Source organism: Lynx canadensis, chromosome F2 (assembly GCF_007474595.2).
Source record: "Lynx canadensis isolate LIC74 chromosome F2, mLynCan4.pri.v2, whole genome shotgun sequence".
Classification (NCBI taxonomy): domain Eukaryota; kingdom Metazoa; phylum Chordata; class Mammalia; order Carnivora; family Felidae; genus Lynx; species Lynx canadensis.
The window spans coordinates 66,481,411-66,507,474 of record NC_044320.2 but is presented as its reverse complement, the minus strand read 5'-3'; the positions used below and the strand labels follow the sequence as shown (position 1 = coordinate 66,507,474).

The 26,064-nt window shown below is 40.9% G+C and overlaps 1 protein-coding gene across 2 annotated transcripts in view; it reads left to right on the top strand.

The window, feature by feature from the left end:
- ADHFE1 (alcohol dehydrogenase iron containing 1) overlaps positions 1-26,064 on the top strand; it is a 31,196-nt gene that overhangs the window by 2,608 nt on the left and 2,524 nt on the right. The window contains exons 2-13 of one of the 2 annotated variants that reach the window (XM_030304341.1): positions 4,395-4,432; positions 6,339-6,385; positions 7,195-7,248; positions 7,441-7,595; positions 7,739-7,935; positions 9,549-9,626; positions 10,950-11,055; positions 13,170-13,322; positions 15,277-15,375; positions 17,161-17,239; positions 17,652-17,748; positions 20,353-20,510. In XM_030304341.1, coding sequence (XP_030160201.1) covers positions 4,395-4,432; positions 6,339-6,385; positions 7,195-7,248; positions 7,441-7,595; positions 7,739-7,935; positions 9,549-9,626; positions 10,950-11,055; positions 13,170-13,322; positions 15,277-15,375; positions 17,161-17,239; positions 17,652-17,748; positions 20,353-20,510 — 1,261 coding nt within the window. Of the gene's footprint in view, positions 1-4,394; positions 4,433-6,338; positions 6,386-7,194; positions 7,249-7,440; positions 7,596-7,738; positions 7,936-9,548; positions 9,627-10,949; positions 11,056-13,169; positions 13,323-15,276; positions 15,376-17,160; positions 17,240-17,651; positions 17,749-20,352; positions 20,511-26,064 lie in introns of those variants that run through there. The other variant, XM_030304342.1, reaches the window with a different exon arrangement.

The window sequence follows — 26,064 nt, the reverse complement described above, 5'->3', positions numbered from 1 at the left end:
CTTAAAGAGAAAGTAAAGGAGGATGGGTTAGAAGAAGGGATGCAATTTTAAAGGAGATGGTCAGAGAAGACCTCACTGTATTAGTTTCTTATTGCTGCTATAACAAATTACCGTGAACTTGGTGGCTTAAAACAACACACATTTATTCTGTTACAGTTCTTAAGTCCAAAATCAGTTTTACTGGGCCAAAATCAAGGTGTAAGAGGGCCACAGTCCCTTCAGCTCCTCCAGAGGAGACTCCATTATCTTGTTCTTTCCAGCTTCTGGAGATGCACTTCTTGCAACCTTAGATTATAGCTCCTTCCTCCATCTTAACAGCCAGCAATGTAACAACTTGCTTCAGTGGTCACATTGCCTTTATGTCAAATCTCCCTCTGCCTCCCTCTTAAGATGATGCTTCTGATTACATTTAGGGCCCACCCAGATAATCCAGGATAATCTTTCCATCTCAAAATCCTTAATATAATCACATCTGTAGGGTCCCTTTTGCTTTATAATGTTCACAGGTTTCAGGGATTAAGACCTGAATATCTTCCGGGTCTCAGCCAACCACACTCACTGAGAAGGTAACTGTTAGGAAAGATCAGTGGAAGGAAGGAGCGAGCCATGTGGCTCTCTGGGAAGGTACGTGGAGGTTGAGAATACCTGACATGGTTTCAGAACATGACGACTGGAGAGGAGTGAGGGGGAGGTAAGGTCAGAGTTGTTGGGGGCCAGATAGAGAAAGCCAAGAGGAGTACAAGGTTTTTTTGCCCTGATCAATCGGAAGGATGAAGTTACCATTAAACTCGGGTGGGGAAGAGGTTTTAAGGGAAGACCAGGAGCTGAGTCTTAGGCAGGTAAATATGAAATGCCTAATAGACATTCAGGTGGAGATGTCAAGTAGGCAGCTGAATCTGGAGTTCAAGCAACATGTCTAAATCAGACAAAGGTGGAAACCGTCAGTATGGAAGGCATTCAAGACCATGAGACAAGGTGAGGTCACTCAGGGAGTGAGTGTGGGAAGAAAAGAGCATTCAGAGTCAATAGCATGAAAAGAAACTAGGCCAGGAGCAGCCTGGAAGCCAAGGGAAGAAAGTATTGTCAGGGAGAAGAGAGTGGACAGGAGGATACCACTGGTAGGTTGGGTAAGATGAGGACTGAAATGAGAACTGAGTGATATATTAGTGGGGTGAAAGGCATTAGTGACCTGGTAAGCTTAGACAGTGGAGTCATGGAGCAAAGGCCAATTGGAAGAAGTCCCAGAGAGAATGGGAGAAGAGAAATTGGAGAGAGCATGTATAGTCAGCTAAAATCAAGAAGAGAGGTGGGGGCGACATCAGGAGAGGGAAGAGGGACAAGTGAAGGTTGTTGTGAGTATAAAACTGGAAAAATAATATTTTATGCTGGTGAATAAGATCTATTGAGAGGGAAATTTTGATGATGCAGGAGAGAGATGATGCACTGCTATCCTTGAGTAAATGAGGGAGGCTGAGATTCCACAGGAGAGGAACTGACCTTTGCTGAAGGCTTGGCTAGTTTATCCTGGCCAGTGATACCAGGAGGAAGGCCAAAATAATCAGGCCAGAGCCAAAAGGTAGGTAGATGAGAGCCTTGCTCTAACTGTGGTTTCCTCTGCCTCTCAGGAGGAGGAGAGAAGCCCACCAGTGGCTTCAGACTATCCTAAGAAAGTGGGGGAACCCACAATTTATTCTATTCTCCTTACCCCATGTCAGGTTCTGTGTCTTGGTACACAGGAAAAGAGAGAAGAAGCTAAGAGGATTTTAAATGTCTACATTTATTTATTTCTTCATTTACTCGTGCCTTCAGTCAGTATTTCTTCAATCAGTATTACTTTGTGCCTGGTACAATGGTAGCCACTGCAAATAAAGTCATGATCAAGGGAGATCTTATCTTGCAACCACAAAATTTACAATGTAGAGGCAGATGGAAACAGGAGAATGGTGCCAACAGTACATGTGATGACAGTTCTTCTGGGGAGGGAGGCGTGGTACAGACCACAGAGAGACAGTACCTACCTGGGGCCTCCAGCCCTAGGGAAGACTGCCCAGGGGAAGTGACATTTGCACTGACACTAGAAAGGACACTAATTACCCAGAAGAACAGGGGAAGATATGTTCCAGGAAGAGGAAATAGCAAGCACAAAGTTCAGTTCTGGAGGCAAGAAAGAGAATGTGTGGCCCATTCAAGGAAAAGAACAAATTTTCAAGGAGCTCCAGAGATGGAGCAAGATGAGAGGCCAGGCTAGAGAGATTAGCTGGACCAGTGAGGATGCCCATAGGGCCATGTCTGAAACAGGGCGGTGGGGAGTGGGGTTTGAGTGATGAGGAGGGGGGTCATCAAAGTACGTTTAAACAAGGGAGTGACATCACTGGAAATAAGCCCCTGACCACTGTGTGGCAAAGGTGGAGCCAAGAGAAGCCTGTTAGGAACTCTGTAGTTATCCAGATGAGAGATGACACTGAAACCAGAGATTGGCAGAGGACCCAAGAGAAGTGGATGGATTTTGGTAGAGAAATATTTGAGGCCTTGATGCGTGGTTTGCCATAGAGGTGAGGTGTGACCCCAGTATAGAACCCAACATTTAAGGAATGGGGAGGGTGGAAAAAGCTGCAGAAAGAATAATTAATGGAAGCCCAGGTGAGTAGGGAGTCCTGAAAGCCAAGAAGAGCACTTTGCCCACCTGAGGAGAATGTGGTCCACGGTGTTCATTGCTAGGAGAGCAAGGTGCTGAGGAGGTCTAAGTGAGGGTACAGCAGAAGCTGGAACTTGTTGAGACAGCAGCCAGATTTCAGGGGGCCAAGCAATGTGTGGGAGGCAAGAAAATGGAGCCAACAGATGTATGCCAGAAGGGGAGACCCAGAGGGTGAGCAAGCCAGAGGGGACAAGAGGTTGAGACCTTTAAGCATGAAACTCTTAAATATGATGACAAAGATTGAGTGAGGAGGAAGACCAGGAAATACTGGACAAATGGAGGTCCCAAGAAGGGAAGAGGGGATGGGATTCAAACCATAAGTAAGAACTAGAAATGATTAATCAAGGTAGCCTCAGAACCTTAAAAACAAAATAAAAAGAAGTGGGAAGGGTATAAGGAAGCATGTGTTCCCACGGTAGTGGGCATTGGAAAGTTTTGAGTCTGGCTGTTTTCTTCCCTTTGCCTCTGCTTCCTTGTCCTTGGAGGGGGTAAAGCAGGGAAAGTTCTCCAAAGTAAAACCCACCTTTGACGGACAACAAAGTTGGCCTTGCCCACTTTGATTTCCCTGCAGCAGCCTGAGGATTGCTCACCCCACTGGGATGCTCCCAGGACTCTCCACCACTCTTGACGTTTTCAGCCGTGTCCAGGAGGTGGCAGGCTTGACTCATGGTAGTGCTCTCACCACTTCCCACGTCAGCTTTGACTTAAGTCTGTCTCGGAGGTCTTGAACACTATTGAGCTCGGCACTTTTCCTTTCTTCCCCATCTTCCCCCTCAGATGTTTTTGCTCCAAATTTTAAGGGGGAACAAGGTAGTTGGGGGGGGCATACATTCACATATCTGTTGGGATCCCACTATGACAAGATCCTCTGGCAAGAAATAGAAACATTAAAAAAAAAAAAAAAAAACACCTTACGCGACACTCAAATGCATAAGCAAACAGGAGGAAGGGGGACTGTCCAGGAAATAGGAGGCAACCAGGATTGGGAAGGGACACGGAGCCAAGGGTAGAGAAGTGGACTGGGAACTGAGATAAGGTGAGGGATTCAGGGAGGAGAGGGTGATGGGCATGAGCACACTTCAGGCTGCTGGGAAGGGGGTGACACAGAGGGGACCAGCACGAGGCACCCCAGGGGCTGGCAGGTCGCTGGGGCTGGGAGGAGGAAGGATGGAAGCAGTAGGTGGTGACCTACTGGTGGCCTGCAGGCAAGTGAGGGCTTCTCATAGGGCGGGGTCCAGAGCCAGTTTCAAGAAAATTAAACATCTTGAAGACAATGGGGAAATACAAGTTCGAGTTCCCCGGGGTAGGGGGAATGGGAGGGGAGGCACAGTGAGTAGTTAACCTACTCAACTAACTTGAGCAGTCAATTTGATCAAGCACCTAACCTAGTAAAAGAGCTGAGACCTCATAGAGCACTGAGACCCCATCTCAAACTTAACTGTATCTCCAGAGGGCTTATCTCAGCTCCCTGCAGACATTTATTAAGTACCACTTGAATACTTCTTGAAAGAAGGATCCCGCAACACCGGAAAAATCCTGAGTCAACTTTTTTGTCCATGATGATTTCTGGGTTTTCCTATGTGATGTTTGCCAATAGCTACTGTTTTGACAGCATCTTAAGACTAGAATGTAGTGGGGGGTTACATTAAAGCTTCTTCTCTTGCTTTTCTATTTTCACTTTTTCTTTTCTTTTCCCTAGATGCCAGTGCCCTACTCATTCTCATACTTACTCCCAAGGTAATAATATATTTTGTGTTTTTAAACTGGCCAAAATTTCCAATTTCACCCCCCCCCACCCCACCCTTTGACACTCATATTATATTTAGGCAAAGGATAAATCAAGAAAATCAAGGGATATGAGAGGAAAATTGAAGTGGTTGCCTTTTCACTTGCAGTTGGTAATAATGTAGTTCTAATTATATGATGGTAGCTGAATGCATGCTACTGATTATATGTTTGGCTTAAGTATATATTTAATACTATTTATGCTGTTTTTCTATTTCAAACAGAATTCTTTGCCAAAGCTACAAATAAGATTTGTATAAGCTTTGTGCTTTGTAAAAGCACAGATAAGATTTTAATACTGTCTGAGTCAATCAAACAGAATTAAGATGAAATCTTTGGAAGGTTTTAATTTATCTCAAAAAAGAAAGAGGCTAAAGAACAAAGCAGTTCCTAGAAGGAAAAAACTTGTGTCTATCATTTTTTTAAAACTAACATTCTATTTCTTAATAATTAAAAATAATGACTTAAGTTTTCAGTTCCCACAAACGTCTTAATCCTTACCAACACCATTGTCCACAGAACAGCAGGAAGCTCATTGTAGCTTCAGCGTTATCCTCAGAACGTCACATGAATTACTGACACAAAAACTGATTTCACCTCGTAGAAGAAAAGGTCAAATCTAAAGGGCACCGTAAGAATGGAAACGAGGGGGCCTGCCCATACGGGAAACTAAGCAGAACCCACAGAGAAGCCTGTTGGGGAATAGAACAGATAGAGTAACTAACTGAAGGCTTTTTCCTGCCACTGGTGTTGCTCACCATTTAGAATAAAATAAGCCAAGGGACCTCCCAGTCATTAAGGACCTTCTACTAGGTGAAAGCTTGCCCAGCCTTTTAGGTCCTAAGGGACATATGCAGAATTTTGTCTTCAAGCTGGTTTTTTCCAATTATTAGTTGATTTCAACAAAGAATTAGTAGTTTCCTATTTGGAAGAATAAAATTAATAATTTAAAGAAAGATAACCTCGCTGTTTTCTAAGATTTGATTTAGGTCTTTTTCTAAACCTCAGTAGCAAGAGTAATAGGTTATTTCTTTAAAGTTGATGAGGATCAAAGTAATTTGAATTTTAATTAAGGATACCCTTGCTCTTGGGAAGCCAAAAGTAGACTGTCGTCTAGTGTAGTCTCTTTTCCTTAAAAAAAAAAAAAAAAAAAAGAGGCAGTAAAAATTGTTGTGTAGACTTTTTTTTCACTCTTATGCCTACCCAAGAGTGATAAAAATCAGTGGATTAAAACAAGGCTAAGACTCATTAAGTGGAGCCTTCTTGTTCTAACACAACAGGAAATCATTTCTGCCATAACCAAAACCTGATACATTACAAAGAAATATCAGTTTATAAAAATTTTTATTAAATTTCACAAAGAAAACTAAAATTTCCACATGGGTTCACTTGAAAAAATGTAAATATCTTACTGTGATAATTTTTTCCATGGAAAAACTTTAAATTCAAACAACTGATCACAGCTGTTATAAGAAGTATAAGCAGGACTCTAATTAATGAATTTACTAATAGTTGTTCTCTAACAGTAACCCAACTCTAGCATCTAGAAGGTTTTTCTTTTCTAGAGGGTTTTTACACCTTGTTTCAAAAGTATATTTTAACTTCAATGAAGAAAATATTTTTAATAACTTTATTGTCACACAATCAGCATCAAGTTAGCATTACAGTCTCTTAAAATGCAGGTTTTAATTCCAATTTGATATGAAACCTGAAACAATGAAACCTGAAAATATATTTTAGTTAAGGCTTTTTAAGGGAGATGCTTATGTTCACTGGCAAAATACCAATTTACTATCAAATAAAAATATTTTTGCTTTGTTTTTGAGGCTTACGCTGATGCTGTTTTCTACATTTCTAGCTCTTGGACTTGCACCTTCTGGGAAAACAACAGATTATGCCTTTGAGGTAGATATAATAAGTCCATTCTTTCCTTTAGGAATGACTTGAAAAAAAACTCCAGTATTTTGCTAATGCATTATTGTCTCATTTGAAATCTGCTATTAATTGATGTTCCCTAATCTCATTATTTGATCAGACCCTATTTAGAAAAGTACTTTGTTGGGGTAATGGAATATAAATCTTCTGATAACATGAGTAATGTCTAAAATACGGTCTTTTGTTCAGCCATCAAAATAGGACAAATTCCCAGGGCACCTGGGTGGCTCAGTCAGTTAAGCATCCAGCTCTTGATTTCGGCTCAGGTCATGATCTCTCACTTCCTGAGATCAAGCTCCATATGGGGTTCTGCGCTGATAGTGTGGAGCATGTTTGGAATTCTTTACCTCCTCCCTCTGCCCCTCCCCTGCTCGTGCTTGCCCTGTCTAAATAAATAAATAAACAAATAAACAAATGTGAAAAAATTAAAAGAAAAATAGGACAAATCCCAGTTCGACAAACTCTCTAGCTTATATACATTGTATGTTATATCTTCTTTAGTTTTATAACAATCCCAAAAGAGAACCAAGTAATCTTTTGAAGCAAAAACAAAGGAGCAATGAATTCTGATGAATTTTTATCACACTACAATTATATAATCACTTGTTTTTATCTCTGTCCCCTCCTAGTTCAGGAGCCATAAGCTAAAATGAAGGCCACCCTAAGAAATATACACTTTATTCTCTACACAATAAGGAACCATTCATTTCATTCATAGTTTTTAGAAATGAAATGGCCAATCCTCTAACACACCCTATACCTGAATCTTTTTTTTTCAGATGGCCGTTTCAAATATTAGATATGGAGCAGGAGTTACAAAGGAAGTGGGAATGGCAAGTATTTAAGAATTCCTACAGTCTTCTACTATAAATGTTATATATCTTTTAAAACAAGTACAAATTGACAACAATTGAGTCCTTTGTTTTGAAAAATGTACAATGTTAAGTTTACCAGAGAGAGAAAGAGAGCCTATTACAGTTCTAGGGCAATCAAACCTAACTTATAAATTATTTTTGTTATTGTAGGACCTACAAAATATGGGTGCTAAAAATGTTTGTTTGATGACAGACAAGAACCTCTCCCAGCTCCCTCCTGTACAAATGGTTATGGATTCCCTAGTGAAGAATGGCATAAATTTTAAGATGTATGATAATGTGAGAGTGGAACCAACTGATAGAAGGTATATTTTATTGTTGTTATTTACTTTATGTAGAAGCCAACACACCACTGTTGCTTAAAGTTTGCCCCAAGTCTTGTTTAATGGCACGGCAACTTATTTCTGAAAAAATATGACATAATGGCTTTTATTTTCTCTTCTCCAAGCTTCATGGAAGCTATTGAGTTTGCCAAAAAGGGAGTTTTTGATGCCTACGTTGCTGTCGGTGGTGGCTCCACCATGGACACCTGTAAAGCTGCTAATCTGTATGCATCTAGCCCTCACTCTGATTTCCTAGATTATGTCAATGCCCCCATTGGGATGGGAAAGCCTGTGTCTGTGCCTCTTAAGCCTCTGATTGCAGGTAAAAATTGTTTGTTTGTTTGTTTGTTTGTTTGTTTGTTTGTCTGGCTGTTTTATTTTGCAGTTGGCAAAAGGCCTTAGGAAAGATACAAGCCAGGGATTTTAGGGTATATGTTTCCAAAGCTTTCTGATTTCTTCATTTCAGTGCACTACATTGTTTGGAGAACAGAACAGATATCAATTCATTTATGTTTACAATTCTGATCTTCATTATTGTACAGATAGAGACAATTTGGGTCAGTGTAGGAAAGTTTGCAGATTTATGCTAGGAAGTCACTGTATGGAGGAGGGGGGAAGGTTATCATTTCTATATTATTAGATCCCTCTATTGGCAGGTTTGTCTTTTAAACCCCTCTCTGCTTTGTCCCATTTTGCCAGCCACTGTGGAGTTTAAGGGGAACATTCGCTATTATTTTTCTGGTGTTGACTCAACCCTTTCTTCCACACAATGGCTCTTCAGCTGACCTGGGGCTTTGTCTCTGCCCTGGGACATGTGGCCAGCAAGGCTGCATCACTCTGGGCAACATCTGCTCTGTGGCTGTCCTGGGGACAGACATGCATGCAAATCCAGATCAGAATAGCTTGTCTGTCCCACACAGACCTTAGGATCTTTTGGTCTTTTCTTTCCTCCCATTTTATGGCTGTTAGCATATTACTGTGTAAAGTCTTATAGTTAAAATGCACTAACTGGTAACTGGAAAATATCTGTCTCAAGTTTTGTCCTTTTTCTTCTCCCTCCTGTCTGCCCCTACTGCGAATGGGCCTTGTGATGGTATAGGAGTAAGTTGAAGGCAGATGAACTGCTTTGACGTGAATGAGCAATCAGCAGGGAGCAACATAATTGATGTCTGCAAAATGGAACCCTCTAGTGAAACTGTGTCAGCATCACACAGAGGGGTGATTAGTAAAGTTTAGAAACTTGACAGAACTACAAAACCACGGAGCCCAGCAAAGGCAGAGCATTACTGTGCTTGCTGCCAAGAGGGAATAAAGATGTCTTTTAGAAAAGGCGAATATGAGTTTTCTAACCAGAGATGCTGAGCAGCTTGTGTTTGAATACCCGGCTGCAGCTGCTAAAGTTCTGTTGCTCGAGTTCTCAGAGTTCCTAGCTGTTTATACAGAAACAGACATCACACATACAGGTTAAATATACACACATGTTAATATAGACATGGACACTGTACATACATGTTAGGTGTAGGTACATGTTAGCACAGGCACTGATTTCATACATGTGTGTTAATACAGATACAAGTACCACACATACTCATCAAAGGGGGCAATTCACGTTAGCTATGCCTACATGTTATGCAGACATGGACACGATGCATGTTAAACATGTGTGTGTATTAATGTGGATGGTGCCATCACATCCACATGTTAAACATGCACGTTAATGCTGACAGGCATACTATTATGCATGCATGTAAATGCAGGCACCCTTATACATGTGAAGCATACATGCTTATTAATATAGATACAGACATCAGGTGAGCAACAGACGCAGCAAAGCTTCCTTCTCTAACTTTGCTCCTTGCTTCCCAAGGCTGAATTAAGTATCTCCACTGACCTTTATTTAGAAGCATTATTTAAATTGATATTATTTTGTTCGAGTCCCAACCACCTCAGGAACTGGGAGTGAAACTACAGGAGTTGCCATCTTTGACTACGAACACTTGAAAGTAAAAACTGGTAAGAACTTTGCCCGTAACTTTTTAAAAAATTCTCTCTCTTACCTTTCAACCCCACCTCCTTTTCTTTAATCTTAATATTTAAAAATCAAGGAGTTATAGAGTTAAGGGGAGGGTATGTGTATACATATACATTTTATTTCTCTCTTATTTTTTATTTTTGAGAGAAAGAGAGCATGAGCAGGGAGGTACGGGGGGGGGGTGGGCAGAGGATCTGAAGTAGGCTTCATGCTGACAGCAGAAGCCTAATGCAGGGCTCAAACTCAGGAACCAGGAGATCATGACCTGAGCCGAAGCCAGACACTCAACCAGCTGAGCCACCCAGGTGCCCCTACACATTTTCTTTCTTTTTCAAAGTACATATAAACTATGAAACAGTCCAATAGACTTCTTTCTGAGAATTACCTACAAAAGGATATTGAAATGCCATAATCTCGATTGGCCATTTTTCGGCCGAAGTTAGTAACTGTATGTCAGTGGTAAATGATTATTCCCTTTCTTGGACATCTTTTCTACACTTTAAATCAACTTCATTGAGATACATTTTTTATATAATAAAATGCATACATTTTAATTGTCAGTTTGATGAATTTTCACAAATAGATACACCCATGTAACCACTACCCCAATCAAAATAACAAAACATTCCCATCACTCCTGAAAGGTCCAGAGGTCCCAGGCCTTTGTAGCAGAATAAATTGATATTCAACTGCACATTTACAGTAACTTCTCTTTTTAAAATTAAATTACATTATCCTTTGACATTATTAAAGATAATAGTAGCCAATACTTAAATTCTACCTTACAGTTTTTCTAAGACTTTTACATACTATTTTCTAATGTGATCCTTACAACAGCTATGAAGGATAGAAGCCCTACATTGTCATGAGCTAATCTAACAAAGAATTCAGACTAAATGACTTGTCCGAAGATACATAGTAAGTTGCAGAATGATGACACAAACCGGTGGTGTGCTAGTAAACCAGCTCTTGGGAATTTAATCAGCAACTAAGCACTGATTTATAGTACTGGCCCATTTCTTTGGTGTATAATACTCCCACCATAGCCAGTGGCATCATTCAACTCAGAGTTGGGAAGAGATGCACATACTCAACTCTTTCAAACCAGAAGGAGCTTCAGACCCACTGTAAAACCCAGGTTTCTGGCTCCAAATCTCTTTCCACTGGTCTTGCTGCCTCCCTTCATGAGAATGAATCTCATCTCATTTTTTTAATTTTTTAAGAATAAATTGTTATCCTAAAGTAATCTAATTTTTTAAAATGGTGTCCATACCTAGAGCCTCTATTGAAAATCCCTGTCTTAGGCATTGCTTCCAGAGCCATCAAACCCACGCTGGGACTGATTGATCCTCTGCACACCCTGCACATGCCTGACCGGGTGGTCGCCAACAGTGGCTTCGATGTGCTTTGGTAGGTACTAGTGCCATCTGGAGGGGCTTCTCCAGTTCCTGGGTCTATGGACAGTATGGATAGTGCTTTCTTGCCAAAAGCACTTGCTAAGCATTCATTGGTTAGTGTTCCACAACAACCCCAGCTTTGGTTCTCATTATTCCCTTCCCTACTTGAAAACATGGAACCTATAAAGGTTGGTGACTAGGTGAGCTCCTGGGTGCGCCATATAGCTGCTGTTCAGGATTGACCATTCCAGCCATAGCTGCAGCCACAGGGACACAGTGAAAGGAGCAGTTGGAGCTGGCATGCAGCATCTCAGACCCACGACGCCTGCCTCTAGGGCTACATGAAGCAGGAAATGTCCAGGGCTGCCACACTGTGGAAGAGGGCAGGAAAGGGAGCTAATGTTTCCCAAGCTGGACTGTGCTCACCGTGTCAGCACTTTACACACCACCACTTCACCACGGCTCTGTGCCATACGAAAAAGAAACCTGGCTTTGAGATGTTTAGTAACTTCCCAGAGCCATACTGCAGGCTCTCTTGACCTCAGCTGCAATGTGCTGATGGATCCCTGAGCAGTGTTCCTTCCAGCGGCTTCACAGAGACGCACAGACACTTCACGTTCAGCATGTCCTGAGCTGCCTATTTCATCCACTTGCACATGCACATTTTTTTTCACATTCTAACATATCTAAACTCAGAACACATCTTAAAATCTGTGGCATGACAGTATGGTTTTCTTCCTCAGTGGTACTATTTTTTTTAATTGTGTATCTTATAATGGATGACATCTTAAATTTGATGAAATCTGATAACTATCTAAACCCCCCACCCCCACCCTCACAGCCTCTCCTCCCGAGTCCCTTAACTTAGCAGCAGTCCCTTAAGTTCTTTCTCATGCCCACACACAGCTGGTATTTCCTACCACTTATTCCGCTTGAATCTCTCTCCTGTCTGCTCCCTCCTCTCGAGCCTCATTACTTCCGCCATGGTTCAGACCTGTCCAGCTCTTGCTTGGACAGTTGCAGTAGTCTCCTCATCAGTCTCCCTGCTTCCACCCTCTAGTCCTTCTATCTGTTCTCCATACTGGCCTTAGCAAGTTTTCAGAATGCAATATAACCATCACACATCTACATGCATGCACACACACATACACACACCTCTACCTGACAGGTCTTTCAGTGGCTTTCCACTTCTACTGCCCGAAGGCCACATTTGGCCCTGGAATGTCCCCAGTGCTCAGCTGTTTATCTGCTTGGAGAATTTATCTTCCAATTCCACTGGAGCATTCTTGCCTTGGTGGAACCTTTGGTGACCTTCCCCATTCCTTTCCTGAAGTACAAGTGACCACTCCATTCTTTACTCTTCCCCACTGGGTGGCCTAAACATTCTTTCTGAGACACCTCCATTTCACATGCCCATCTCCTTCACTGCACTGTGAGCTTGATGAAGACAGGACCATCCTACTCACTTCTCCATCCCTGCCCCTTGGCACAGTGACTGTCACATCATAGGTATTCAGTTAATAGCTCTCAAATAAAATTCACACAAGCAGGAGGTGGCAGAGTTAGGATTCACGCCCAGGACTACCCAAGTCCATGGTCTGCTTTTCTCACTGTATTCCATTGCCTGCCAAGAAAGTGGAGAGAAGGATTTACAGCTGACCCCAGGGTCTGTGTTCTCACCACTGCAGCATACTCTTAATAGGAGGCTTGTGTAACTATGACCCTCCTTGAGTAATATGGTATTTGATCAAATACAAGAGGTAAAATGGTAAATATATTTTAAAAGGAAATCATTTTTTAGATTCAGTGCCTTTCCTCATGACTCAAATATTTAAAAATTCAACATCATGAAGATTTATTTGCACCAGAAAAGAGTCATATGTAATCCAGTAATACACACTGGTCAAAAAACACTATAGTGCTATTAATGTAAACTTCATTGTGTCAACTTCTATAATAAGTAATGACTATAGTAGACCAGAGTCTGGTGGAATGCATCGTGATTATCACTACTACATAGCACATCTGTAGCGGAGTCAGTACTGAACAAGAGAGTTTCTAACCTGAATGGAGGGGGAAAATGAAGAAGATACTTTCAATCTGTGTGTTTTCAATATTTCTTGTTAGCCATGCCCTGGAGTCCTACACTGCCCTTCCCTACCACATGCGGAGCCCCTGCCCTTCAAATCCCATCACCCGGCCAGCATACCAGGGCAGCAACCCAGTCAGTGACATTTGGGCTGTCCATGCACTACGGATCGTCGCTAAGTATCTGAAGAGGTATGTGGCCCAGAGGAGATGGAAACAAAACAGAAAGGGTGCCTGGTTGGGTCAGTCAGTAGAGCATGTGACTTTTGATCTCAGGGTTATAAGTCTGAACCCCATATTGGGTGCAGAGATTAGTTAAAAATAAAATCTTAGAAAAAAAGGAAAAAAACAGAACAGAAAACCACATTCCTCCCTCACATAAAATGTAGCATGCCAGATCCTGAAATATCCTGAGCAAGTCTGTTCATGAAAAGATCAGTTCAGTGGACATAGAGAAGCACCAGAGACCAGCAAGCTCCAGAAGGATGCAAAAGTCAGGGAGGGAGACACATGAGGATGGATGAAACCTGGATCCTTCAGTCTGAAAAGGCAAGGGCAAGAGGACAAAATATGAGCCCCTGATTTATGAAGGATGCATATAGAAGGATTATTCATCAAAGCCTCAAAACCAAAGCTAAGGTGAAGGGAGATGTCCTTTGAGAGTTGGTTACACCAAGAGCGGTAATGAGACTCAGAGAGGCAGATGTTGGCTGTGCCCATGCAGGCCCTGTCCAAAGGTACACTGAGTCAACCCATTAAGCAAACTCATATGAACTGAGTTTAAGAAATACATATGTAGAGTTGTCTGTCCCAGGAGATATAAAAAGCCTCCTAAAAGATGTTGAAAGATTTATGAATGATGTATCCATGATTGGCTCCTAAGAAAACAAAGATATACTTAGAGATGAAAGCTGATCCCTGAAACATTAGGAACTATGCAAAATCAGACTCACTTCTGTACTTACACATAATGGAAGGAAAGAACACAGCAGTTTGGACCTAGATGTGAACATGGTGCTTCCTGTGGACCCTGGTTAGAAGCTGTACTAGAGAGGGAGCTCAAACTGTATTTTGTAGTGCAGCAGGGGGAATGGACATAGAACCATTTCAGGAGACCATCAGAGAGCATGGCAGCATTTCACTGGGTAGATGCAGATCCAGATAACGGTCAGCCAGTGTGTGCGACAGGGACAGAAGGCTTGGCAGAGCATGGTGGAAGGTAAGGGGGTAAAATGGACAGAGGACAAGCTAAAGCCCCATCATCTGCTATTTCATCTTGTTATTCAAGGAATAAGAAACTAACCCCGGTTTGGAAAGGGGCCACAGAAGCCTCACCATTCCAAATGAAAGGAGATAAAAGGCTATAGCACTCTACATAACAGAAACCCTTACTCCAGGCAAAATCAGAAAAAGCAAGCACAGAGGGTTCATTTGGCAGTTTTCAGCTTCCTCCCTGGGGCAGGGTTTCTAAGCAAGTGTGTATGAGAAGGTTGAGCTCCATCTGCAAGGGGCCTTTGAGAATTTGCTTTTCCAAAGTGGCACTGGGGACATCTAGAGCAAGCAAAGCCTTGTCCTACAATAACATCCCACTTCTATAATGATAAATATTAAAATAACATGTATAGTTTCCACAGATACTAAGAGGCCTCCAGAGGGTTCTATTTGGGGTAGTGTCACAAAAAAAAAAAAAAAAAAAAGATGGCTGGGCAGGCTGTAATTAGCCTGCAGGTAGCCCGAGGCAGCAGGGACTCTGAGAAGCCGTCTGAGCCCTATGCATTCTGAGTATATGTTTACTTGAAGTCCATTCACAGCTGCAGTCAAGGTCATTGACAAATGAAGAAGAAGAATGACTCTCAGGGCACTTTTCTAGAGCAGCTCACAGCCCAAGGGTCAGTGCTTTCTTCCCCTGGCACTTTTATCACAGGAGCAGCCTGACAGAGTATTTATTATGCCTTTGCCCAAAACCATTGATGAGAAAATATGTTTCCCTTCAGTTTTCATTTAGAAGACAAGATGTCGTTTGAATAAGTTACCTAATTTTTCTTCCTACTGAGTAGCATTTCTCTTTTCCCCAGATCTTTCCCTAAGGCTGCCCTTTCTTTGTAGGAAATGCCAGTGTTGATGTAGATATTTATATCATCCACAGGGCTGTCAGAAATCCTGATGATCTTGAAGCAAGGTCTAATATGCACTTGGCAAGTGCTTTTGCTGGCATTGGCTTTGGAAATGCTGGTGTTCATCTGTGGTGAGCAAATCTGAGACTATATTTATTCACCTAAGCTATTGCTTTTATTTTTAAATGTTTATAATTTGGGACAGGTGTAAGATCTAAATATGCCATAGAAAGAAGAAATTTAACTTTAGGTACTGGAATGTTTTGTTAATTCAAATGTGATTTGTTGAGTCATAGATTTTTTTAAGTTTTTCTTTTTAAGTATATTTTACCCCCAATGTGAGGCTCAAACTCATGACCCTGAGATCAAGAGTCACATGCTCTACTGACTGAGCCAGCCAGGTAGCCCCTAAATTTTTTTTTTTTTTTTGGTAACAGCCTTATGGAAATACAATTCACACACTATAAAATTCACCCATTTAAAATGTATAATTCAGGGACACCTGGATGGCTCAGTAGGTTAAGTGTCTGACTCTTGATTTTGGCTCAGGTCATGATCTCATGATTCATGACATAGAGCCCTCCCCCACAGAGGCCACTTGGAATTCTCTCTCTCCCTCTCTCTGTCCCTCCCTCTCAAAATAAATAAATACACATTTTTTAAAAAGAATATTAAGTAACAAAAGCAATGTTTAAAACTGTATGCACATACGATCATAAATTAAAGATATGCATAAAAAGACCAGAAGATGTACTTTATAATGGTTATCTTGAAGAAATAGGATTATGGATCATTCTAATTTTTACAAGGAATATATACAACTGTTAAAATAAATCGAGGAAAGTCATTCGGTATCATTAAAAAGTTACTTTTGGAAAATACATGAACTCTTTCACTTCAGGAAAAGACACTATGCAATATTTTTCCAAATACTGTGAAGCCTGAGAAAGGTAAAGTACATTCCTAAGTGCCCAGCAATTCAGAGAACCAACAGCTTCTGATCTGTCTCATGAAGACTAATAGGCAAGGGATACCTTTTTTGATAAGTACTCATACAGTTCACCAAAATACTTCATCTTTCTATGAAATGTAAATCTTTTGGTGAATAACCCCAAAGTCGTCTAATAACCCACACAAAAAGACTTACAGACCATTTTACTATTATAAAGCATTTCACTTTCAATATTTTAATTATAAATACATTAACTTCTCACAATATATATATTCTGGGTCATCTAGTAAACTATAATACTGTCCTATTTGTTTGCTAAGAATTCAAGAGGATATAAAGAGGTTTTGTTTTTTCTTTTTTCATTAAAACAAATTTAAAAAAAACCCACAAATAAAAACCATGGTGCCTTTTCTTGATAACCTTTCAAACTGCAAAAATCATTTATGATCCAACTATGTTAGTATATAACATTTGAAAGGATATATCAATTATTGATGGGACAGATGACTGGCAGGTCAAGCTTGCATATCTAATGCAGCACATCTTGGCTCCTAAAACTCCCACCCACATCATGAGCTTGGGCAGGAACACACTGCCAAGGCAGTGCAGAGCGAAATAGAAAACACATGCCCTGAAGCTTATTAAAGAAACTTCAAAGTAAATTCTTCAAGATCATCAAGTTAATCAATGTGTTTGGGGATCAACTTCTGCATGAACACTTTTTAGTGGCATACAATTCCATGAGCATTTGAATTTGAACATTTCAGAGGTTTTGTTAATGAATACACAAAATGTCCAATGCATAATCATATATTGTTGTATCAAAGAAAACACAATGTATAACTTTGTGAGATAACTATATGGTCAACAGACTGTGAAGGCTCTCCCATAAAAGTATCTTTGTTTTGTTAACCTGAATTTCTGGTATCGATGTGTCAACATAAGGACTTTCTTTCTTTTCTAGCCATGGAATGTCCTACCCAATTTCAGGCTTAGTGAAGACATACAAAGCAAAAGATTATAATGTGGATCACCCACTGGTGGTAAAAACATAAACCCTTTAATTAAATTTCATATTCCTGGAGCGCCAGGGTGGCTCAGTTGGTTAAGCGTCCCAACTTCAGCTCAGGTCATGATCTCACTGTTCGTGAGTTCCAGCCTTGCGCTGGGCTCTGTGCTGACAGGCTCAGAGCCTGGAGCCTGCTTTGGATTCTGTGTTTCCCTCTCTCTCTGTCTTTCCCTGGCTCGTACTGTCTCTCTCTGTCTCTCAAAAAATGAATAAATGTTAAATTTTTTTTAATTTCATATTCCTCACAGTTGCCATAAATGTATTTGTTAAATATATTTGTCAATTCTTGATTGTTTGGAGTATAGGGTAAAGTAATTTAATATCTAGAAAATGCATGTTGAAAACCAACGTTGCCCCACTGGTCACCACAGTTTGTTTCTCTTCAGCCTCATGGCCTTTCTGTGGTACTCACCTCCCCAGCAGTGTTCACTTTCACAGCACAGATGTCTCCTGAACGGCACCTGGAAACGGCAGAGATACTGGGTATGAACCATGACACATAAATCTGTGACCCACATATGTGGAGCGTATCATAGGGTTGCTTCTGAAGATAATCCAGAAAGGATAATAATACCTAGAAAGTTGCTTTGAAATAGCTTAATAATAAAATGTGAGTAACCTACCTGAAGTCTGTCTAGCACTAAAATTCTGTAATTTTGCTTCTATTAACAATGAAATGGAACCAAATATTGCTTATGTTAAATTTGGAGTAATAATATTTCTATTGTTTTCATCCCCAAGAAAAGTGACTCTTTATATACTGTTAATGTTACAACTGGCTTTTGCTATGTTTAGTAGGTAATAAAATGAATCTAAATTGGACGTAACAGCACATTCCCAATTATAAAGAATCTAAACAACTAGAAACTTTATAAAAAGATCCCAAAAGAAGAATCTGTTTTGCTGCTCTGTCGAATAAATAATGTCTATAATAAGACACCCACAGTGCTTTTTGAATCTTATAAGAAATAAAATTATATTCAGGATAGCTTTAGTGTTAAGTAAAAATTTTTGGTATTTTTTAAGATGAGAACTCTTTCAAGTAGACTTTGAGTATTTGATTAACTTTCCAAGCATTTTATTCCCCTACTTGTGTTTAGGGTAGGAAGGGAAAAGCTAAAAAGAAAACTTCATTATGCTCTTCTAGCTCCAGCCGTTGGAGAGGTTATTTCCAAAAAGGTAGGCATGACCACAGATTCCTTCCACGTGTGCTGCTCCCTCCACTTCTCTTTCACACTCTGACGTTTGTGCTTTCACAGAGTTCCAGGTGTTGTGCTGGGAATGCTAATGAGAGAAGCCAGGCTAGAGAAGCTGTGCACGGGCTTGATTTCCCAGCATGCGCTGCTGGAAATATGGCGTCGACCTTCCCAATGATCTTGTTTCTTTTCCCTTTCGGACTGGGGTTTATTTTTCAGCCATTTTGGGGACTCAGATGCCTAGATGCCTTGTAAATATGCAGTGTAAGTAGGAGGGAGCCCAAGTAGTCAGCTACACGTCTGGGAAATGGGAAAGTCTTAGAAAACCTAAAGGTAAATAAAATTCCAGGCAACCAACAACACTACTGTGAAAAGCAATTCTTCTGGTAGACAAAGCCAGGGTGGAAGAACCTACCAATTCTTCCTCCTTGCATAGGAAGTTTTGTTTAATGTTATTCCATACTTAGCCATCAACTATTTTAATTCCTTGTGTAATCTTAGATTCTCTTAGCTTTATACCGATTTATTCTCTTTCCCACCCTCTCTTTTTTTTCTAAAACACTTCACAGGAAAACCCAGAGGCTTTGATGGTGTGTTTTATGGCAGCAATCGCAGGAACATAAAAACCTCATAAACCTTGTATCGTGTGTCACCTTTCCACCTAATCCATATTTCAGCTGCCACTGTGTAATACAGACTGGTCTTGTCAGGCAAGGTTTACCTTCCATCCAGCTGCTCTCCCAACTAGCCTTCTATCTGGGTCTATTTATACTTTTTTCCGGATTACTAAAACAGTTCTTGCTGCCATTGAAGAAAAAGGTTAAAACTAATAGTGTGCTTCAGCATGGAGGTAAACTGTACATTCTAGTCTCCTGGTGAACAATACAGAGAAAGTGGACTTAGGCTCGACATGAGGCATTTCGGATAATAAATAATGCTACATCTGTTTGGAGAGTGCTTCACTTCCTGGCAGTAAATGTGTTCAGCTAGAATGGAGGGTGGCTGGAGTGCTAAGGGTCTGGACCTCTCACTGCTACCCCTGCCTGAGGGCAGAACCCCTGGCTCGTCCAGACTGATGTCTCTATGATTTCATGCATTAACTATGAATCGTGTCTACATTTTTTCCTTACAAATTTCCAACCCTTGGCAACCTTCTCCCCTCTTCACCAACATCATTATTATCTACATACTAAACACTGTTTTCTCAGAGTCTTGTTCTTGGTTCTGCCTGACTAGTCCTGTAATATTTATTTAGAGTAACCTGCCCTGGCCCTTAAAATAAAAAGTTTCATAGAAATAGAGAGGAAGTATTTCCTCCCCTGGCCACACATAGTCCATTTTTGTCATTTTCTTCCTTTTGGGCAGTCAGTGTTAGAGCTTTTGCACTTCAATATATCCTTGCCTCACAAGGTGTTTGCAAAGGGTTTGTCTTCTTTGCCTAAGATGTTGCTGGGAGAAAAGACGTTGAACACATATACCTCTAGATGTCAGCAAATTCCAAGCCTTGATAGTTACATAACCTGTGTTTTCTCCTACGAATGCTCCTGCCTCCTCATCCAAACACCAGCCTTCTTTTTTGGTCTCCTCCCTATGCCTCTTCTCTTGGCTCGGTTCCTCTTCTTCCCACAACACTAGGGGCAAGGAGCCCATTGGAAATGTGAGAGCCAGGTTAGCACACCCCAGACGACTTCCCTGCAAAGGATATCGGGGTCCTGCAGGCTGGCCTGGCCCATCTGTGTTCTGCAGGGTTGATGCTGGGCTGGCCTCCATGTGGAGGCACAGCGGTGCCCTTGTCCTCGGTGGTAGGCAGCCAGCAGTAGGTTATGTATTCAGCTATCGTGTGACTGAATGACACCCTCTCTCTCTACAGTCAGCACTTTGTGTCTTCTAGGAGCTGACACCCGCACTGCCAGGATCCCAGACGCTGGGCCTATTTTGGCAGACACGCTCAGGAAATTCTTATTCGATCTGGATGTTGATGATGGCCTAGCTGCCATTGGTTACTCCAAGGCTGATATCCCTGCGTTAGTGAAAGGAACGCTTCCCCAGGTAAGAGATGCAGTGCGTCCTCATGCCTTTCGGAGAAGCACAAAGCTGCTGGAAAAACATGGTCCACTTGGTGGGGGGGTCTTAGGGGAGAGGAAAACCCAGGTCTCCTCCATACCAGAGAACAGCTCTTCTCTTCTCCTATGGGAGGGGCCGGCCTCCCTTACCTATATATTCTTCCATAAACCTGTGGCTTTTTGGAGCTGTTATGATGTAACTGAAAGGATCTTTTATAAAAAATCAAGGCAAAAACATCCATATTTGTCTTGAAGTATAGCAGAATTTCCCTTTTTACCATTTCTGCTCTTTTAAGAGTCCTCTATAAAACTATGTGAAGCCATTCCAAAAGGGCCACTAATATTGTTTTATATTATAAACAGTTAAAATTCCTACTATTTTGTGAAAAATAGGCATGGCCTTTAAATGGATACCATTACAAAATCACTTTTTAACATATCTGGGAGAGTGTACATTTTATATACATAACATCTGTATACACATCTGTGTCACTTTGGGTCTTATTTATCTAAATGTTGCTACACAGATTCCCGCTTACCACAAGTAGCAGTGCTTTTCCCTCATCCCTCTGGTTAAACAAAGGCCTCACACTAGCTTCTTCCCCACTTGGCAACTGCTTAGAATGTTGAAGATCTCACCACTCACATAAGATGTTATTTGTATGGATTGGGTTAACGGATTCACGTGTCCTCAGGAGGTAGGTAGGCAATTGCAATGAACAAAGTAATTTAAAGCAGTAGGGAGTGGCGGGGACATCCGTGAACTGGAAAGCTCATAATCCATCTCATTGGGTGAGCATCTTTTCAGCTACAATTTATTATCTCCAAGCAGAAATTCAGGTCCCAGTGTTCATAGAGCATCCAATTAAAAGTATATATGTATCAGCAATCTGGATGTTTGTATTGCGTTCCCTGTATTACCCACTGTACAAACCAAACATGGCCCATGGGCCAGCAGTTTCCTTCATTTACACTCAAATCCAGTAGCCTCAGTTGTATCTGAAAATACAAATGAATGAGAAAAAGAAACATCTCAAAGTGTAACTGAGCTCCTAGGCTAACTCAGAAACACTTAGCTCTAACCAACAAGTCCAACGGACTAAATAGCCAAAGAATATGACCATCACAGTTATTTTATCCAAACTTACTAGACTGTAAGTTCCAGGAGCGCAAGGATGTGTTTTGCTCCTTCATCCTCTACTGCACCTAGCACAGGCTAGTAAACATGTCAAATGTTTGTAAACCTGCAGCCCTCTCTCCTCCTAAGTCTTCTGGGCAGGTGAGCTTAATGGCTGAATGGTAGTAATTTTTTGAGAAGTTTCCTTACACCTAATAGGAGTCAACTAATGACAAGAAGCCATGAAAGCCTGTCCAGGGATACCAGAGACCAAGTGGTCACCACAGTTTTGACATGGTGCTTGGCTCTTATAGCATGGTTCCAGTGATAGTGTCCATTCTTCAAGACTGGGGGAGGAGGGGATTTCTGAAGAATTCTGTTTGTTCAGGAATGTGTGTTTGTCAACCTCCAGGGATGGTGTCCATGATTTTCAGATGAAACTGTGTGATATTCTTGGCCATTTGATTGCTAGTGGCAACACATCTTCTTGCCATCAGCACACATTGGCAAGTGTTTACTGTTTAAATTCTACTGTGCTCAGTCTTTTACTTTCAGAAACTGTTCCAGATAGCAATCCAAACTAACATTTGAGACCATCCACTAAAATAGCAAGTTAATTAGGTATCATATTAAATGCCTCAGTGTACATGTCACACTGGGAAATCACAGATAGCAAAACCTTAATTAGACAAACCTAATTTCTTAGTTTCACAAAAGATGCAAGACAAATTGAATCCTTTGAATACAAGTCAAAAAGCAGGAGGCCAGGATTTCCTCAAGTTGTATTCATAAAGCAGCCCCAACACGTATCCTGCTTTTTTTTTTTAAATCATGTTTCTATGATTGGGAGAAACATACATAGTTAATTTTAAGAAAGTAGCACTAGTTCCATTTTGGAGTCCATGTAATTGAGTCAATGTGTTCTATATATGGAGAGGACAGGAGAGATGCACGGAACTTAGAAGGCATCTTAGAAATCAGCTTGTCTGTTTTGCAGATGAAGAACTACTATGGGTTTTTTGTTTGGTATTTTTTGGCAGCAGTGAACATTTTACAGGAATGCTATGGCAACTTCAGAATTTTACACATGCACAAGCTAATCTTCACTTATTAGTATCTACAGGATTTAAGGTAGTGAGAGGGATATATTGGTTGCTGCAAAGAATATTGCCAGAAAGATTATTTATGTAGTCGACATTTGATAAAGCTTCTTTTATGTTCAGCAAGGAGGGATCAGTTTTCTCTGGAAGGAACAACCAGGCCAGTATTCTTGACCGAACACCACATCCCATACTGATGGCAGCAAACAGCAGCCCTGTGTGCAGAGGCTTCCAACCGCCATACCCAGGCTGCAAGGGGAGCAGGCAAGAATAAATTAATCTTCCAAGTGGGGTTTCTGAAACCTCTGGAAAAAAACATTTACATTTCAAATCCAAACATTTCATTTCTGAGGAGAGCTGTCTACCAAAATGAGCACTTCCACGCCCTGGCAGACAGGCCAGTCAAAATGTTGTTATTTTATGAATGTGCTAAAAGTAGTAGTCAGGATTTATTTCAGTGCCCATGTTAATCAGTTGTCCTTTGGTTTTATGCATCTATAAATAATAGCGCTGAACACATCTTAATTCTGAGAGTTTGGCTTTTCTATGGCATAGATGATACATGAGGGGATATATCACAAAAATTACATCCTTGCCCCCATTTAACCAATCATGGAGCTTTAGAAATGTGTAGGAGAAACCCCGATCACTTGGCCTGAAATAATTCTGAGAATCCTGAACTATTTCACCAAAGATGAACAGGATCATCTTAAGGGACTCTGAGATCACCAGATAAGATTCTCTCCTGTTATAAACAGAATACTGTGGCAATAATTGTCGGCCATAGCAAATGCTGAATTTCCGTTCTTGACCCTGCCGCTCACAGGTATGTAGGTCGCCATGAACAGGTCTCTGCCTTGCTCTGGATTCTCAAAATTCTTTAGAATCTCTGAAGATCTGCTGCAATATAAACTCTTATTTGGTTTCACCCACATTCATCATATTGTCCCCCATCCTTCTCCCATCTGCCCTTCCATCCTTCCTTTTGTCTTTTTTAATGTTTATTTGTTTTTGAGAGAGAGAGCAAGGGAGGTGCACAGAGAGAGGGAGACACAGAATCAGAAGCAGGCTCCAGGCTCTGAGCAATCAGCACAGAGCCTGATGTGGGGCTCGAACCCACAGACCATGAGATCATGACCTGAGCCAAAGTCTGATGCTTAACCAACTGAGCCATCCAGGCGCCCCTTTCCTTCCTTTCTTTAATTATTTTTTTTAATCATGGTAAAATATATCTAATATAAAATGTATTAATTTAACCATTTTTAAGTGCATAATTCAGTCCCAACGAGTACATTTAGTGTGGTGCAACCATCACTACTATCCATTTCCAGAAAATAGAAGCTCTGCTCTATTGCTTAATGGTAAACAATAACTCCCCTTCCCCAACCTCTGATGACCTCTATTCTACTTTCTGTCTGTACGGATTTGCCTGTTACAGGTACCTCGTTTCATAAGTGGAATCCTACAATATTTGTTCTTTTGGGTCTGTATAATGACTTCACTTAGCATAAATCCTTAATGTCAGAATTTCACTCCTTTTTATGGCTGAGTAATATTCCATTGCATGGATATACCACATATTGCTTTTCCATTTATGTTCAGATGGACATTTGGGTTGTTTCTGCCTTTAAGCTATTGTGAATAGTGCTACTATGAACATTGGTTGTATGAATATGTTTTAGTCCCTGCTTTCAATCTATTTGGCTATATACCTAGGAATAAAATTATAGATCATAGGGTACACCTTCTCTGTTTAACTTTTTGAGGAACTGCTAAACTGTTTTCCATAGAGGCTGTACCATTTTGCATTCCCACCAACAATAAGTGAAGTCAGCAATACACAAGGGTTCCAATTTCTCCACATCTTCACCAAGATTTGTTTTTTCCATTTTTTTATAGCTATCCTGATGGATGGGAAGTGGGAACTCATTGTGGTTTTGAATTGCATTTTGCTAATGACTGATTTCATGTGTTTATTGGCTATTTACATATCTTCATTGAAGAAATATCTATTCAAGTCTTTTGCCTATTTTTGAGTTGGGTTGTTTAGGGTTTTCTGCTGTTGAGTTGTAGCAATTATTTATATATTCTAGATATTACTCCCTTATCAGATGTATAATCTGCAAATATTTTTCTCATTCTGTCTTTTCAACTCTCTTGAGAGTGTCTTTTGATGCATAAAAGTTTCAAATTTGGATGTAGTCCAATTTACCTATTTTTTTTTTATTGCCTGTGCTTTTGGTGTCATAGCCAAGAAAATATTGCCAAATCTAATGTCATGAAATTTTCCCCTATTTTCTTCTAAGAGTTTTAGTATTACATCTTACATGTAAGTCTTTACATTTAGATCTATTTTGAGTTAATTTTTTTTAATGTTTATTTATTTATTTTGAGAGAGAGTTTGTATATGAATCCCAAGCAGGCTCCGCACTGTCAGCACGGAGCCCAGTGCAGAGCTCAATTTCACAAACTGGGAGATCATGACCTGAGTCAAAATCATGAGTCAGATATCTAACCAACTGAGCCACCAAGGCACCCCTGAGTTAATGTTTTTAATACATCCTTCTTATTTTCATTCTTCCTTTTACCTTACCTTCCTTTTACTTACTGAGGTCCTGTTTTTACATGCATTGAACAGGATATGGTAAGGAGAAAAATAAAGTCTCTTCCCTACCTCGTAGACCTAACATTCTAGTGAGAGAAGACAGACAATGGGCATCTAATCAAATCTATAAATAAGGTATAAATGAAATCATTCCCGTTAATGATTAATGATATGAAGGAAAACCTGGGCAATGATATAGTGATTTCACATGGGACAGTGTAGAGGGAACTCCAGCGAGGGTGGTCACAGAAGGTTTCTGACTAGAGGTGGAGGCAGCCACGTTGAGATCTGGGAGAAGCACTCCAGGCAGAGGGGAAAGGCCCTAAGACAGCAGGAAGATGAGCATTTTTGTGGGACTGAGAGGGGATGGTGGGGCTAAGTGAGATGAACTGATGGGAGAAGAGTCAGAGCTGAGGTGAGCATCAGGGCCTGAACAGGGTGGCACTGGAGGCATAGTCTTGTAATTGCAGTGGGAAGTCATCAGAGAGCATGAAGCAAGCAATGATAGGAGCAATTTATACTGGGGGGGTGGGGGGGTGGGGGGAATATCACCTGGCTGCTCTGTGGAGAATGACCTGTAGGGGGCGAGAGTAGAGCAAAAGTGGAAACAGACTTGTGGAGGGGAGAGTGAGGATGACTTAGACTTGGGTTGTGGTGGAACAGGAGGTGAGAGGTGGTCAGATTTGGGATTTACTTTGGAGGGAGATTGGACAAATTT